Raw genomic sequence first — 15086 nt, forward strand, 5'->3', positions numbered from 1 at the left:
TTTAAAGAGATGCCTTGTAGCTTATATTTACAAGATATTATATTTAAAAAGTCTTCATTTCCACAGAGTAAGAAATGTCCTCTTTGATGAGGATGACTAAAGAAATCAGTTCCCTGAAAAATTGATGATATTTTTCCCACAGCTACCTCTTTAAATCAGGAACCTGAAAAGATGCTAATGTAATTAACATGTTCACAATCACATCTGCATACTTTAATTGAGTCTTCATGGCAGAATAGATATTAGCAATTATAATAGACAGAAATAATAATAATCTAATATTCTGTTTAAATGACTTGATTTTTCATTTCTATGTTTACTATTTGTCTGCATATGAAGGAGACATACAGAATGAGAGTTCTTAGCCTGAATTCATTTTTTTATTTCATCACTTATGTAGTAAATGATTTTAAATTGACAGACCTTAAAACAGAGTCTCTCCATGCATAAATTACTCCCTAGGAAAGAGGTAGGACATGTGAAAACTGATTAAAACTGGAGTGCAATTTTGCACGTTTAGTTCCTGCAACAAGAGAATTGACTCATTATGTTTTTATTAATTTTAATAATAAGAACATTCTGTCTTAACTCGAACTATAATCAAACTTCATAAAAAAGTAAATATTTAAATATTTTTCTATTGGAAGGTTTCTATTGAACGATTAGGAATAATCATACGTGCAAATAAAAGATGGAAATGCAGACTGGGCTTGTTATAGAAATAAAAGACAACTATGAGTGAATATTTATATACCATTCGATTTGGGGATCCCAAATCAGATGCACTCTGTACTAAAAGTGGTGGAAAACTGTACAGAAGATAAGGAATGTGATTGTTAATTTATACAGTGTTTATAAGAACTTAATTATGTTTAAGCTGTAATGCTTACTACTTAAGGAAATGGACTGAAATGTTTATTTCATCTGTGTTAAAAATCTACTTGTCTGTTAAGAATTTGAGTTCATGTGCTCCATCAATGAATTAGAATCTCTTAGGTTGTGGTTTTTGGAATCTAAAATTTTAGGGATCTCTTTCAAATAATTTTTAAGCAGGCTAAAATCAGAAACACTACCTTGCTCTTTCCTCCCAGGAAACTTACTAGGAACTTCTCTAGTAATTCTAGAAGCTAGCATCAGATGATGATAACTGTTTGGGAAGTACATATGATAGGTTATTTTCCTAGACATCTGACTGATATATGAGAAAAAATAAATGACATTCTTGTATATGTTGTTCATTATAAATCAGTAATTAAGATTTCCTCATAAAAATGAATATATGGAACATTAAAAAAGGTTTACAAATATACTCGGTAAAGTACCCTCTCTCCAAACTTAGAGTCATATGGAATTAGTAGGTCACAAAAACAATATAGTGGGTTATTACCAGCATTAAAAAATGAAATATAACAGGATAAGGTAAAATAGAATAAAAATATCAAAGATCATCATCTATCCATTCAAGGTAAGTATTACTTTTTGAAACCCATGTTTCAACTATTTTACATGTACATGTTTACTAGGTCATAAGTAAAATATATTTATTACTGTGGGTTTTGGTCAAATACTTTGTAGCCACTGTGTGTAGGACCAAGTCAATAACTTTACTAAAATATCAGTAGAAATGTAGAGCTTATGTAGTGTGCATTTTTTATTTCTTAAATAGATTATATCTGAAATGCTATTGTAAAAACGTTTAAATATGTATAAAATGTATGATTTATATACGTAATGATAAACCCAAAAACATTTAAAAAATTAAAACAATCCATAATTCTACCATATTAAAACCTATTACCACTTTTACTATTTCTGTCCAATAGTCATCATACCTATTTTAATACATATTTCACAGTTAAATTTATAGTATACATTCATTTATATTTGTATTTAATACTTATCATAAACATTATTCATATTTAGAATATTAGTATCATAATTATATCTTATAATATTCCATTAGTTTATATAACCAAATTTATTTAACTATGTTTTCTTATGATTAAACATCTGGAATAATTGAGAATTTTAACTATCATAGCTAGTGTTACAAGAAACATCTTATTGTATGTAGCAGTTCCTATTGATTTATTTTCTTAGAATTCATTCATTCATCATAAATTCAACATTTTATTAAAATCTCAGTTTTTCCCTGGCCTTCTGTTTATTGTTAGAGATAAAAAATTGACACCTGAAAGAGCACTGCCCAGTAAGGATAAGTATGTAAACAAATGGTATAATTGTGTTTTTAAGTGTACATTCAAATATGTACAAATTATCATTGTGATATGAAAGAGGAAATATAAACAGCTCTGCATGGGGGAACTAGTTAGGAAGAACAAGAGGAAGTAAAATAAAGACGGGGCCAGGTGAAATTTGTGTGCAGCTGCTCTGAGTTTATTCAGTAGCACAAAACCTCTCCTAAAGCACTTACACTGCAAATGAATGTAAAGGAAATGGATTGAGAGAATAAAGGAAGTGTAATATATCAGATCTCATGGCCTATGAGTTTTTAAGATTCAGAAGTGGAATTAACACATTAAAAGTTCAGAAGATATTTGTAACCCTGGATATATATTGGATGGAATATTTATTTTTGAAAGAGTTTTGACTATACCTAGCTATAAAATCCTCCCCTGGGTAAGGTGTTCTAAAATAATTTGAGACAAAATTTTTCCAAAAAATTTTACAATGGTAGTTCCATATACTACTCATAAAAGATGGAGGAAATGATTTAGTATTCATAAATTCCCAGATCAAATACTGTGCTTAGTCCTTGTAACTGAAATCAAACAGTATATTAGGCAAAGCATACATGTTATCAGTGAATGTAGATATAAGATTCCATCATATATAGTCAATATTTGCATTATAAGTATTTTGACAATTGATAGTTTGACTCAATTTCCATGTTCTTATTTAACTTATATTTAATTTTTAATTCTATATTAGAAATTAACCAAATATATATTTTTTAAATACATGAATGACTTTTATTATTTTCTACTATATTTTCTTAGGGTCTGCCAGGCCCACCTGGTGAAAAAGGTGAAAATGGGGATGTTGGTCCCATGGTAAGTTTTTATGTTTTAAAATTGATGTGTGCTGTGAATTTCTATATTACTAACATCTTTCTTAACGTTTATTAGTATGAACAAAGTAGTCCTAAAGGCTCTGATTTTTCAGATTGATGTCTCCCTGATTCTCACCCAAACTTGCATCTGCTGCTATTGAAGTCTCCCCCAACAGTCTTGACTAATTCTCTATCATTTCTCTTTCTCACTTTGGAGTAGTGTTTTATACATATATGGTATTCTTTGGTTGATGTATTGTTATATATTTTTTATTTCTATATGTATTTATTGTTGAAGTGTATATAAAATGCCACGCTTCAGTTATTTATTAGTCTTTAGCTCTGGACTTTGATGTGAAACATGTAAATAATAGATAATAGTTACCCAGGATTTAGATAATTAGCAAATGTTAACACAGTATTAAAAATTAATTGTACTTTGAAACAGATTCTTAATTTAATAAGGAATTCTGTCTTAATCAGAATACTATAGCATAAAAATTTGCATTTATTGCTTCTGGCTTTCTCCTCTAAGTTTAAGTCTAATAATTCAACTAAAAACTTGAAATACATATATTTGCTGATTAAGCACTACCTTGGTTAAGGAAACAATTAGCCAAGGTCATTGAAATCTATGAAATGTAATGAATACATTTCCTAATTGCTCTTTCCCTTCAATAAACATTTCCCCCAATTTTTGCTTCCTTCAGAATACATATTTTGATATTTTTATATTTGCATGTTAGATTTCATTTTCTTCAAATAAGAAATTATGCTTATTACAATAAACTTAAAAACTGAGAACATAAATATTACTGATTCAAATAACTAATTAATACCTCAAACAGCATCACTTACATAGCAAACTCCTCTCTAAATATGCTTGCTATGGTTCCCTGAATCATTAATACATTCTTGAAGTAAGTGGTTCTGGCCACTAGTATTTTATAAAAAGTGCCCCAAGGTAATCTTAAAGCACAACCAAGAGAGAGACCCTTTGTTTGAGGAAGACAACTAAATAGTTAATCTTATTCCAATTCTAGCATATGTAACATGAGAGCTGACATAAAAAACAAAACAAAAATATACAAATAAAAATATAGAATTAATGAATTCTAAATCTACTCAAGCATCATTTCCTCTTCAAAGTTTATGTTCCTTTTATACTCTAACATTCTAGCATATTCTAGCCTAAAATATTTCTAGCTGTATGATTTCATTGTACCAGACAGTTACAATAGACTTTTCTAATTTTTAATTAAATTCTTCTTCTTTCAGTTCTAATTTCCCCATAGCTATGTGTAAATAATCATTTGCTAACATGATGTTGTATCTATCACAAATGACTTATAACCCTGATATGCTTCACTGCCTATGATTTTGCAGGCTGAAACTTCTTTTTGTTTTCTTAATCACAAAATGAAATATCAGAAATGCATTTGAGTTTAGACCTCATAGACCTTAATATTCATTTCTTACAGGGTCCACCTGGTCCTCCAGGCCCCAGAGGTCCTCAAGGTCCCAATGGAGCTGATGTAAGACTGTGAAATATGTTAATTATTTTGAAGTTATATAGATATTATTTAATGCGGGTAGTGTCAAGATATAATGGAGACAATTACACTCCTGTTAAATGTTTAAGTGAACAAGAGCTCAAGGATCATTTACTCACTCCATTTTATTTTACAGGAAAAGAAAGGCTTTGTGGGGAGCTAGTCCTCACAAATATAATATAGGTACAAAATTTACAGTCAATACATATTAATATTTATTGGTGAATTAGAAATACTAGCTCTAAGAACTGCGTTGTTCAGTTCAACATACTGTCTTGCACATAATAACTGTACAATGTTGCTGAATTGTTTCCAATTTAAACTTTATCTTTTACAATTGCTTGAGGAGATGGTTGTAATTGGCTTGATTGTACTAGCCTAGGTCTGTACTCCAAACAGCCTTTATTTATGCATCTACTATCTAAAAGTTTTGTATTTTGTATTTTCCTTCTATAAAATATGTCAGAGTAATATGTGCATGATAATATGTGCACCTCTTACCATGTAAAAACTGTTTCCTCTCAACTGTATAAAGCTTTCCTCCCCCAAGCTTAATTGTTGACTGACTTTTCCAATATTACAGGAATGTAATGCCGTATTTATCTTACTGTTACCACTAACAAATTTATAGGTTTTGATGTTCTGTTTCCATTTGGCTTTCCCTTTTCACAAAGAACAAGTCATTTTTTTCTTGTCTTTATTGCTCTTCTGTTATTCCTGCTTTTAATTTTGGAAGACCAGAACTGGGTAAAATAGATTAAGCACAGACGTACTAAAAATGCTTTTAGGTTTTAATTCCCCCTACGTAATTTAAAGTTTAAGAGAGGGTTTATATTGTTTTTGGCATGGATTACATAATTCTTAACCAGAGTCATATCTTGATCCACTAAAAATATCTACAAAACCATCCTCTAAATCTGATCTCTTCAATAGGCAGAGAGCTTGAAATTATGTTCCAAGTATCAACTGACATGACTAGAGTTGGATAGTCTCCTACCTTATCTTCAAAATTCTGGTGAATTTTAAAATCAATTTAGTATAATTAAATTATTTGCTATCTGGTAACTTTGACAACTCAATAAAGTTCATCATTTTGTCTCATCTTTCAAATGACTTGGAATATCCTTGCATAATATTTCTCTCCCTTTGAGAACAACTGGACATATATTTATGATTTTATATTTTATTTTAAGAGCTAGGATAACTGTATTACTTTTCCTACACTACAGGGACCACAAGGACCCCCAGGTTCCATTGGTTCAATTGGTGGCGTTGGAGAAAAGGTAAGGAATGCAGTGATAGACGGTTTGAAACAGCGAGAATTGAGGAATTTGACAATATTAGCTAGTATTATAAGTGCTTTTAATAGTTCTGTCTTTCTAAGTATTTTAAACATAGTTATATGAACTACAGTTCATCTGCTCTAATAGTTAAGTAATTAAAGAAAAAGTGATTTAGAGATATCACATTTTTGATTGACAGGTATTGTGCTGAGCAGTGGATTATTTCCTTTAATCAACACAGCCCCTCCATGATGATGGCATTATTATCATTACCTATATTTTTAGGCTGAGTGAGCTGAATCGTAGAGAATTTCAGTAATTTCATTAAGGTTTTTTTTATTAGAAAGGGACTAAATCAGGATCCACTCTAACCCATGTAAGTTTGACCAGACTGTGTCTCTAGTAACCATTCATTATTGAAAATAGAAGAGATTGGTAACTGACTTAAAAGCAAAAAAATATGTAACTGACTTAAAAGCAAAAAAAATAATCCTTCATATTACAAAAGAATTAATCATTCAGTTCATCTATTTGGAGTTATATTTTCATTACAAATACTATGACCTGTCTTTGGCACTTTTCAAAATAGTTGGCATGTGCCATAATAGCTTCTTTTTTTCATGAACATGACTTTATTTAAAATATCTGCTCTTCCTTTGCATGAAAATGTCAAAATGATCCTCTGATTTGTTATTTATGCATTCATTCTCATTTCCTAAAATAATTTTCAAGAAAATTAACATTGTTATTTGCTTTATTTAAAAAATAATTTACCAGTTTTGAGGGATGAAAATTAAATTTCATATGATAAAATATTATGCAGTGAAAAAAAACTTAGAAATTTCCTGAGTTTGCTTCAGTTTTGTTAATAAATATCAAAAGTATAGACTTATCCTAATCATAAAAATGATTGTGTTGTTTAGTCTCAAAAATTTTGACATATCATATCTTATACTCATTCATTTATCTTAATCAAAGTATTTGACCCTCAGAAAAAGAAATGTAGTAGGTTGAGAACCTAGTACTTTGGTGTTTATTTCTTCTCAACACCCACATTCTAGCATTTTGATTATAATTAATTTTATATGATTAACTATTATATAGTTTCTTAATTACTAAATTAGAAATATTTGAAAGTTATCTAATTCTTACTGCATAAATGGTCTAGTATTTTGATTGACCAACTCTTGGTTTATATTCTTAAATTTAAAGTTTTGTGTTGAAAAATGCAGATAAGTTGAGAGTGTAATTGAAAGAAATTTTTTGTTGAATTCAGTTGTCATAAAAAGAATAGCAGAAGAGAGGACTGGTGTCTAATGGTATCATAGCAGTAGACTGATGAAGATGGCCCACACCTTTCCTCTTTCTTCCCTTTGCATCATCCCCTTTCGGCTCTAATACTGACCAGATAATTGTGAGAACTAGCCTCTAATTTTAGTTTTTTGCCAATATAGCAAATTCTAAAACCATTTAATAGCCTTTTCAGCCTATTTTACTGTTTCCTAAAGCTTTTGTGTGCAGTGGGAAAAGTTTTAAGTGCTTTAGTTGCTTCTTTTATGGTTTTATCCTCTGCGCTACCCTTGAAGATAAACATGGATGCCAGATGTTTGGAGTTTTGGAGAACTTCTTTTCCATACTGTTTCCATTTGTTTAAAGCCTATCTGGTAATACTTGGCCAGTTTTGAATCTTCACAGAATGATTCAGTCAATCAGGATGGCGTTCAACTTCTTACAATTAAAACATAACTGAATCTAAATTTGTTATACCAAAAAAACAGAGCTTTATTTTTTCTCTGTTTAAAAAAGTTTCTATGTGACAGCAGGATAGAAATGAAACCTTAATTTTATTTTTTTCTTCAGAATCTAGGGTAATATACAGTTATGTGGATTACAGGGTTTTTTTTTTTGTTTGTTTGTTTTTTGCGGCACGCGAGCCTCTTACTTCTGTGGCCTCTCCCGTTGCGGAGCACAGGCTCCGGATGCGTAGGCTCAGTGGCCATGGCTCACCGGCCCAGCCGCTCCGCGGCATGTGGGATCTTCCCGGACTGGGGCACGAACCCGTGTCCCCTGCATCGGCAGGCAGACTATCAACCACTGCGCCACCAGGGAAGCCCAAGATTTTTGACATCAACTCTGATTTGGTTTGAATTCTTCCCCGTTTCTATTTTGGAAAATTTATTCCCAGTTACTAATTCAATGAAAAAAAGAAAAGAGAAAGAAAGATACTTTAGTCATGCTGCACTTTGCTTAAATAAGTTTAACTTGTTTTCCATATAATATATACTTGCTATTGATAGATTTTGTACTTTAGCATTTTCTTCAAAACAAGGAGACAGATCAGGATATTACCTTAAGAATGAATACATCTGTTATGACTTTAGGCACACAGAGTAATTTGCTGTCTCTTCTGAAGGGGGCTTTAATCTTAACAAGTGCACTATAGAATGGGATAAAATACTTACGTGATAAGTAATAATAAATGTATAAACTAGCGCTTCCTTTATATGCCAATACTCTTCATAGAATTTATATTATTTTATTTAAATCAATTATTATTACTTAGAATAAACATGGTATAGCCTCATTGATACTAGAGATATTTAATTTGTATAATGTAGTCTTGTTACAGTGTTTTATTTCTTTCCTTGTGATTTTATCCTATCCCCCTTCCAAAGATTTTAAATGGGACCTTTATAGATTTAATATTAATTTCATCTTAAGTAGATACTATTTATATTGTGCACACTTATCTCTAATACTCAAAAAAGGTAATTTTCATATATATATTAGAGAAATTAATATTAATGCATTGCTCTCAAAATGAAGAGACTTTGTAGTAAAAATTTGTCTTTAATTTTTTTTTAATGTTTTTTATTGTGGTAAAAGTCACATAATATAAAACATACTATTTTAACCATATTTACCGGTACAGTTCAGTGGCACTAAGTACATTCACATTGCTGTGCAGCTTTCACCATCATCCATCTCTCGAATTTTTCACCTTCCTAGACTGAAACTCTGTCCCCATTAAACACTAACTCCCCATTCCACCTCCCCACCCCACCCCAAACCCCACCCCCTGGCCCCTGGCATCTACAGTGTACTTTCTGATTCTAGAATTTGACTATTCTAGGTACCTCTTATAAGTGGAATCAAACAGTATTTGTCTGCACCTACTGTATATTGGAATGCATTTTTAAGATTAATTTAATATATGTCCTACAAATAGACTGTACCTTCTTTTTTTCCCCCCTGTGCTATATAGTAGGTTCTCATTAGTTATTTGTTTTATACATAGCAGTTTATATATGTCAATCCCAATCTCCCAATTTATCCCACCCCCCCTTTTCCCACCTTGGTGGCCATACATTCGTTCTCCATGTCTGTGTCTTTATTACTGCTTTGCAAATAGGTTCATTTGTACTATTTTTGACAATTATTTAATCCTGTCTCTTCACCACCTATTATTTCCCTCATAAAAAACCATAAACAAATGGAATCATTTCACAATCTAGTTTAAATTTATAGTGGACAGGGATTAAAGGGGAACAACAAAATACACAGATTAATAAAAAACACAAAATATGCAGTTATTTCCCTTCTAGTTCTAACTCTTATGATATCACTATGAGTTAATGTGGTACATATGAAAACATTTTGTACATAGTCAATAGATTTCCTGTATTTCCATTTTCCCTAGCTTTATTGAGGCACAGTTGACAAATAAAAATTGTGTATTTTTAAGGCATATAATTGATATTTTGATACATGTCACATTGTGAAATAATGCCCACACTCAAGCTAATTAACATATTCATCACCTCACAGAGTTACCATTTTTTGGTTGTGTGATGAGGAAACTTAAGATCTACCCTGTTAGGAAATTTCAAGCACATAATACAATATTGTTAATTATAGTTATATTGCTATATATTAGATCTCCAGAACTTATTCATCTTGAGTATCTGAAATTTTGTACACTTTAACCAACATCTTCCCATGGTCCCCACTCTGCAACCTCTTGGTGACCACCATTATACTCTCTGCTTGTGTGAGTTTGGCTATTTTAAATTTCACATCTAACTGAGGTTATGCAGTATACTATATATATTCCATATATAAAGAATTTAATATGGACATTTTACAGTTGATTTGAATGGCAAACTGCTTAAGTTTTTTTCAAAAATGTGAATAATGACTCATAAAAATATCACTTGCATATTTTTTCCATCATACTGGGATAGATGAATGATTCATTGCTTTGAAAATAATGTAAATGCAATATTTTACTTGTAAAGTTTATTCAAGATAATTGGAAATATGTGCTACCTACTTGAGAGAGAAAATAATTTGCACATTAATAATACTAATGAATTCTTAGAAAGTACTTGATATCTTCCCTCATTATGCAGATAATTCAAGAAGTTAAAATATGTGCATATTCTCAAAGAATAAGAAATTATGTACACAAAATAGTCTCTCCCTTGGAATTATGTTTATATTTAATATAATACATTTCAAACCAATTTACGAGCAGTGGGTCTGTGCCAGGAATATTGGAAATAGCTGAGTTAAAAATTAAAGAAACTCCAGGCCTCACATGTTTTAAAAATTTACAATTTTCACTTCAGAGTTTCTAGTACTACTGATTTTGTACAGAAACATGGTACATGAATGTATTGTATTACTTCACTTGGATGATTACTTGAACCGAATATTATGTTTGTATGCATTTCTAAGTGCGAAGAGTTAGTAACAGACTTTCATAAGGGAAGCCTACTAGGCTAAGAGGTTTATTTATTATTGCACTGAGCCATAAAATAGCCATCCACATCTATACATGGAGATCATAAAGACTACCAATATATATCCTCAAACGGAGCAGTTTTAATTAGTATCTAAGTATCTATGTGTATCTTATAAATAGTGTTTTTGTATTTATTTATAGCTCTACTTTAGACCTCTTTAGACCTCTACTAACTAAAGTTTATAGGATTATCAAAATACTACAAAATTGTTTGATTATTATAGTAAATTCATATTTTAGTAAAAAACATTTTAAATTGTTTAATCCATAAACTTAATTATAATATGAATATTGATGCAACACAAATACACAATTTTTAGGAAACTTGCAAATGTCTGTTTTGTATGGTTTGGTGGTAACTTGGGTTAATGCTCTGGGTATTAACTAACTGATGAGAATTGTAGCATCCAGCTTATCCAGTTCTATCTCCCCACTTGAGAAATAAAAGTATAAGGTCAGTAATAGGAAAAGTTTATTCTTTTTATCAAAGTTGTCCACTGCTTTTAAAATAATATAATGAGTTAAGGGCTAGTTTAAAGTGTCATGGTCATCATTGAAGGAAGTTTTACAAATATGAAACATTGTTTCTGTGCTATGATACTCTTTTGATCTCTTCTTTATAGGGTGAGCCTGGAGAAGCAGGGAACCCAGGGCCTCCTGGGGAAGCAGGCACAGGCGTAAGTGCTGGCTTGTTTTCAGTGTAGTGTGTTATGGATCAGATATTTCTTTCAGAATATTTTAAACATGTAGCTTAACTCCTAGCTGTGATTCAGTTCCTTTCACTTTCCAACCTGTTAAGAATCATCACAAATGCAATTTTGCCTATCCTCTGCATATTTTGATTCACACAGAAACTGAAAAAAAAATTACATTAGCATAAGTTAGAACATTAGAACTATAAGCTGTTTATTGCATATATCTTTGGTGGACTGTCCACGAAAGAAACCAGCAAACCCTGCTACATCGAGTAAACATTTATGAACTGTATTAGCATTACATCATTCTAATTTAGATTGGTTTAAACTGAGAGTGAATTTCACTCCCAGGAAACATTTGGCAATGTCTGGAGACATTTTTGGTTTTCACACTTGGAGAAATGATAACTGCTGGCATCCAAGTAAAAGAGACCTGAATGCTGTTAAACATCTTGCAACGCATGAAACAAGCTCCCACAGCAGAGTATTGTCTGACCTCGTATGCTAAGGTTAAGAAACTGATTTAAAGCTTGTAAGATAATCATTCTTTTTCTAACGCTGTGTAGGGTCCCAAAGGAGAAAGAGGAGAGAAAGGAGAAGCTGGTCCACCTGGTGCTGCTGGGCCTCCTGGTGCTAAAGGACCATCAGGTGATGATGGCCCTAAGGGTAACCCGGTAAGTGACCTTGGTCCTCTTTAAAGTGGCATCTATGTCAAAGCCACTTGAAGCTTTTTGTAGAAAGACTAGAAATCATGAGACTTTGGCCCATAGCTGGTGAAGCTGACTTTTCATTGTTTGATGTATTCATAAGCATTCTCAATTCATTTCATTTTTAAAAATTTTCTAGCAGGAGACGAGATATTCTCATATGGTTTACCATGACTTTTACCTCTTAAATTTCAGAATATCATGACTTTATAAAAATTTTTCATTTATTTACTTTACTTTAAAAACATTATTTTAGGGTCCTGTTGGTTTTCCTGGAGATCCTGGTCCCCCTGGGGAACCTGGCCCTGCAGTAAGTATCATAGAAAAACAAAGGAATTATTTTGCGGGGGACGGTTCCCAGTTAATAATTAAAGAAAAGTCTTAATTACGTCAGTGGATCCCCAAAAATAGCAATAAAAGGAAGATGTAAGCTGTAATCACAACTACCAGAATAAAAAATTCATATATTTGGAGACTATCAGACTTGTGTTGCATGATTATTATTATCTCTTCATTGGGTTAGTTTTCCAGACTTTGTTGAGTTGTGCATACTAGTTATCTAAGTAGCCGCATTACTATCATTTCAAAGTTACAAGATTTTTGCTTTTGCCTCAGTCCGTTCTAAAATGCAAACTCCATCTCAAACTGCACCATATTTGTTCATGGTTAAAGGATGCATTGTCTTTCTATACTAATTACATCCTCCCCTTTCCTTATATTAAGAGCATACTATATTTTAAATTTGATATCATAGCAATTTCATACATTTTATGGAAAGAGAGATACCATAATCCTTAAAAAAAACAACTGAAAGAATATAATAATACTTTTATTTGTTTATCTGGCAATAATTTTTCTTAAGGACTAAGATGATACATCATATCTTTTTTTTCTGATAAAAGTTAATTAATAGTGAGAAATACCTGGGTTCATTTTCTATTGCCCATTATAGGGTCAGGATGGTGTTGGTGGTGACAAGGGTGAAGATGGAGATCCTGGACAACCGGTAAGTAAGCACACTATTTTTATTCAATCTTTGCATAGTCTCAAGATATTTTAAATAAATAATCAGAAATAATTACACTTCCAAAAGCATAGCTATGTGAGTACATATTCAGGTATATTTGAATTCCAGTTTAAAGTCAGTCTTACATGGAACATTTCTACATTTCTTACTTGGTGTGATTTAAGAAATATAAGCAAAGCCTTCATAATAAAAACTGTAGTCATATCATATTAGTGATTTTGTCATATTGTATTACATTGAACTATCTCTCCAACTGTATTAAGTGGAAAGTCATTTTAAAAACACAAGTAAGAATTAAATGAAGAAAACTAGGTTATCAGCCTATTATTAGCATGAATTAATTCAATTACTAACCAGAATGAGCTCAGCATTTTTGCACTCTTTTTTTATTTTTAATTTGGGAAATGCAGTAGGGGGCTTTGACCACATAAGTTTATTTAGCGAGGAAGTAAAGGAGGGCACTAACTTAAGTAGTAGTCAAAGACAACATGCACTCTTAACATAACTTTGTCTCTAGAGCCATACCCACTGGATACTTGGAGTCAAAGAGATATAGACTTATTCTGTGTAGATAAGACTTGTGGGTCATATCCCAGCATGTTGTGTACTCCTTGGAATAAAAATGCTCATGTTGCACAAGATGAAATTAGAGGTAATAGATTTATGGTTCACAGATGTATGTGATATACATAGAATTATTAACCATATAATTCTATTAATTAGTACATCTACTGGATGCTTGTCAGATATAAATTAGCACTTAAAAAAAGTTTTAAATAGAAGGAATTCGATTGACTTTTTTCCAGCTATGAAGAAGTTTTCCATATGAATTTACCAGCTCGAATTATAGATATCTGGAGGAAGTTTAGGTATCTGAAGTAGGGCTAAGATTTTCCAGGAAAGATAGATGTGCAGAAATGAAGAAAGCAGGTTGGCTTCAGTCCAGACTTTGAACAGTGCTGGGAGCCATAAAATAATATCCAATTGCTTAAAAGGTATTTTTCACATTTTTTAGGGTCCTCCTGGCCCATCTGGTGAAGCTGGCCCACCAGGTCCTCCTGGAAAGAGAGTAAGTTTTTAAAATTCTTTATTTGAAACATCTACTGATTATCCATTGTGTGTATAAATTTATATTATATTTGTAAGCTGTAGGCAGTGCATTATAATGGTGCTGAAAAACATATGTCCTAGAGAGTGATTTCTTAAATTTGTCAAAATACTTATTAAAGTAGAACCCAATTTAATTGACAGGTTTAATCTGTCACAATGAAAAATAGTTTCCCACTTCTCTGTGCTTAGGTCTCTGCTGTACAAATGCCATAGGCTCTTATAAAAGACTCTGCTGATACCCTGAATTTCAGCTTATGGTATCCTACAGGGAGATGAGTTGTCCAAACTCCAGTGCTTGTTGAAAACGTTATAGAAACCTGAATGCAGTATCAGTAGAATGAGCTCAGGAATCAGCATATAATGTTAGATTGCTTTACACTGTCAAACAACTCTGATAGGATTTTAAGAAAGAGCTATAGTAAAATATAAAGGTCTTGTTCAAAATATTGGCTACAGTGGACCCTAAGAGATTTGCTTTACTGCCTTTTTCCCACTATTATACTGTTTTTATAATAAAACAATCTTGTTGACTTGCCTCTTGCAGCACTTCTATTAATACACAGTGTTCTCCTGAACCTCCTTTAGTCTATTTTCCAACCTATCCATGAACAAAATATTTGGTCAACATTAAAATATATTTCTTAGGCTCATTTCCCCTTCAGTAATCCAAAGACACAGAGCAATTGGGGCCACTCCTGTTTTCTAATGGTAGCTTTATCTTAGGAGAATTTTCACACTACACATCTTCCTATACACAGAGTGTGATAGGTTTTAATTCTGTCTCTCAGGACATAACTTGAGTCAACATTTACAAGCAAACACTTCTCTTTG

General features: G+C 31.7%; 1 protein-coding gene across 2 annotated transcripts in view; it reads left to right on the plus strand.

Annotated features, from left to right (window-relative positions):
• The window catches only part of COL11A1 (collagen type XI alpha 1 chain), a 212646-nt gene that overhangs the window by 168778 nt on the left and 28782 nt on the right, over window positions 1-15086 (plus strand). For both annotated transcript variants that reach the window (XM_081224711.1, XM_081224712.1), the window contains exons 47-54: window positions 3021-3074; window positions 4555-4608; window positions 5856-5909; window positions 11340-11393; window positions 11978-12085; window positions 12375-12428; window positions 13071-13124; window positions 14161-14214. In XM_081224711.1, coding sequence (XP_081080837.1) covers window positions 3021-3074; window positions 4555-4608; window positions 5856-5909; window positions 11340-11393; window positions 11978-12085; window positions 12375-12428; window positions 13071-13124; window positions 14161-14214 — 486 coding nt within the window. The remainder of the gene's footprint in view (window positions 1-3020; window positions 3075-4554; window positions 4609-5855; window positions 5910-11339; window positions 11394-11977; window positions 12086-12374; window positions 12429-13070; window positions 13125-14160; window positions 14215-15086) is intronic.

The sequence above is a fragment of the Mesoplodon bidens genome (genome assembly GCF_964165515.1).
Source record: "Mesoplodon bidens genome assembly, chromosome: 2".
Taxonomy (NCBI): Eukaryota; Metazoa; Chordata; class Mammalia; order Artiodactyla; family Ziphiidae; genus Mesoplodon; species Mesoplodon bidens.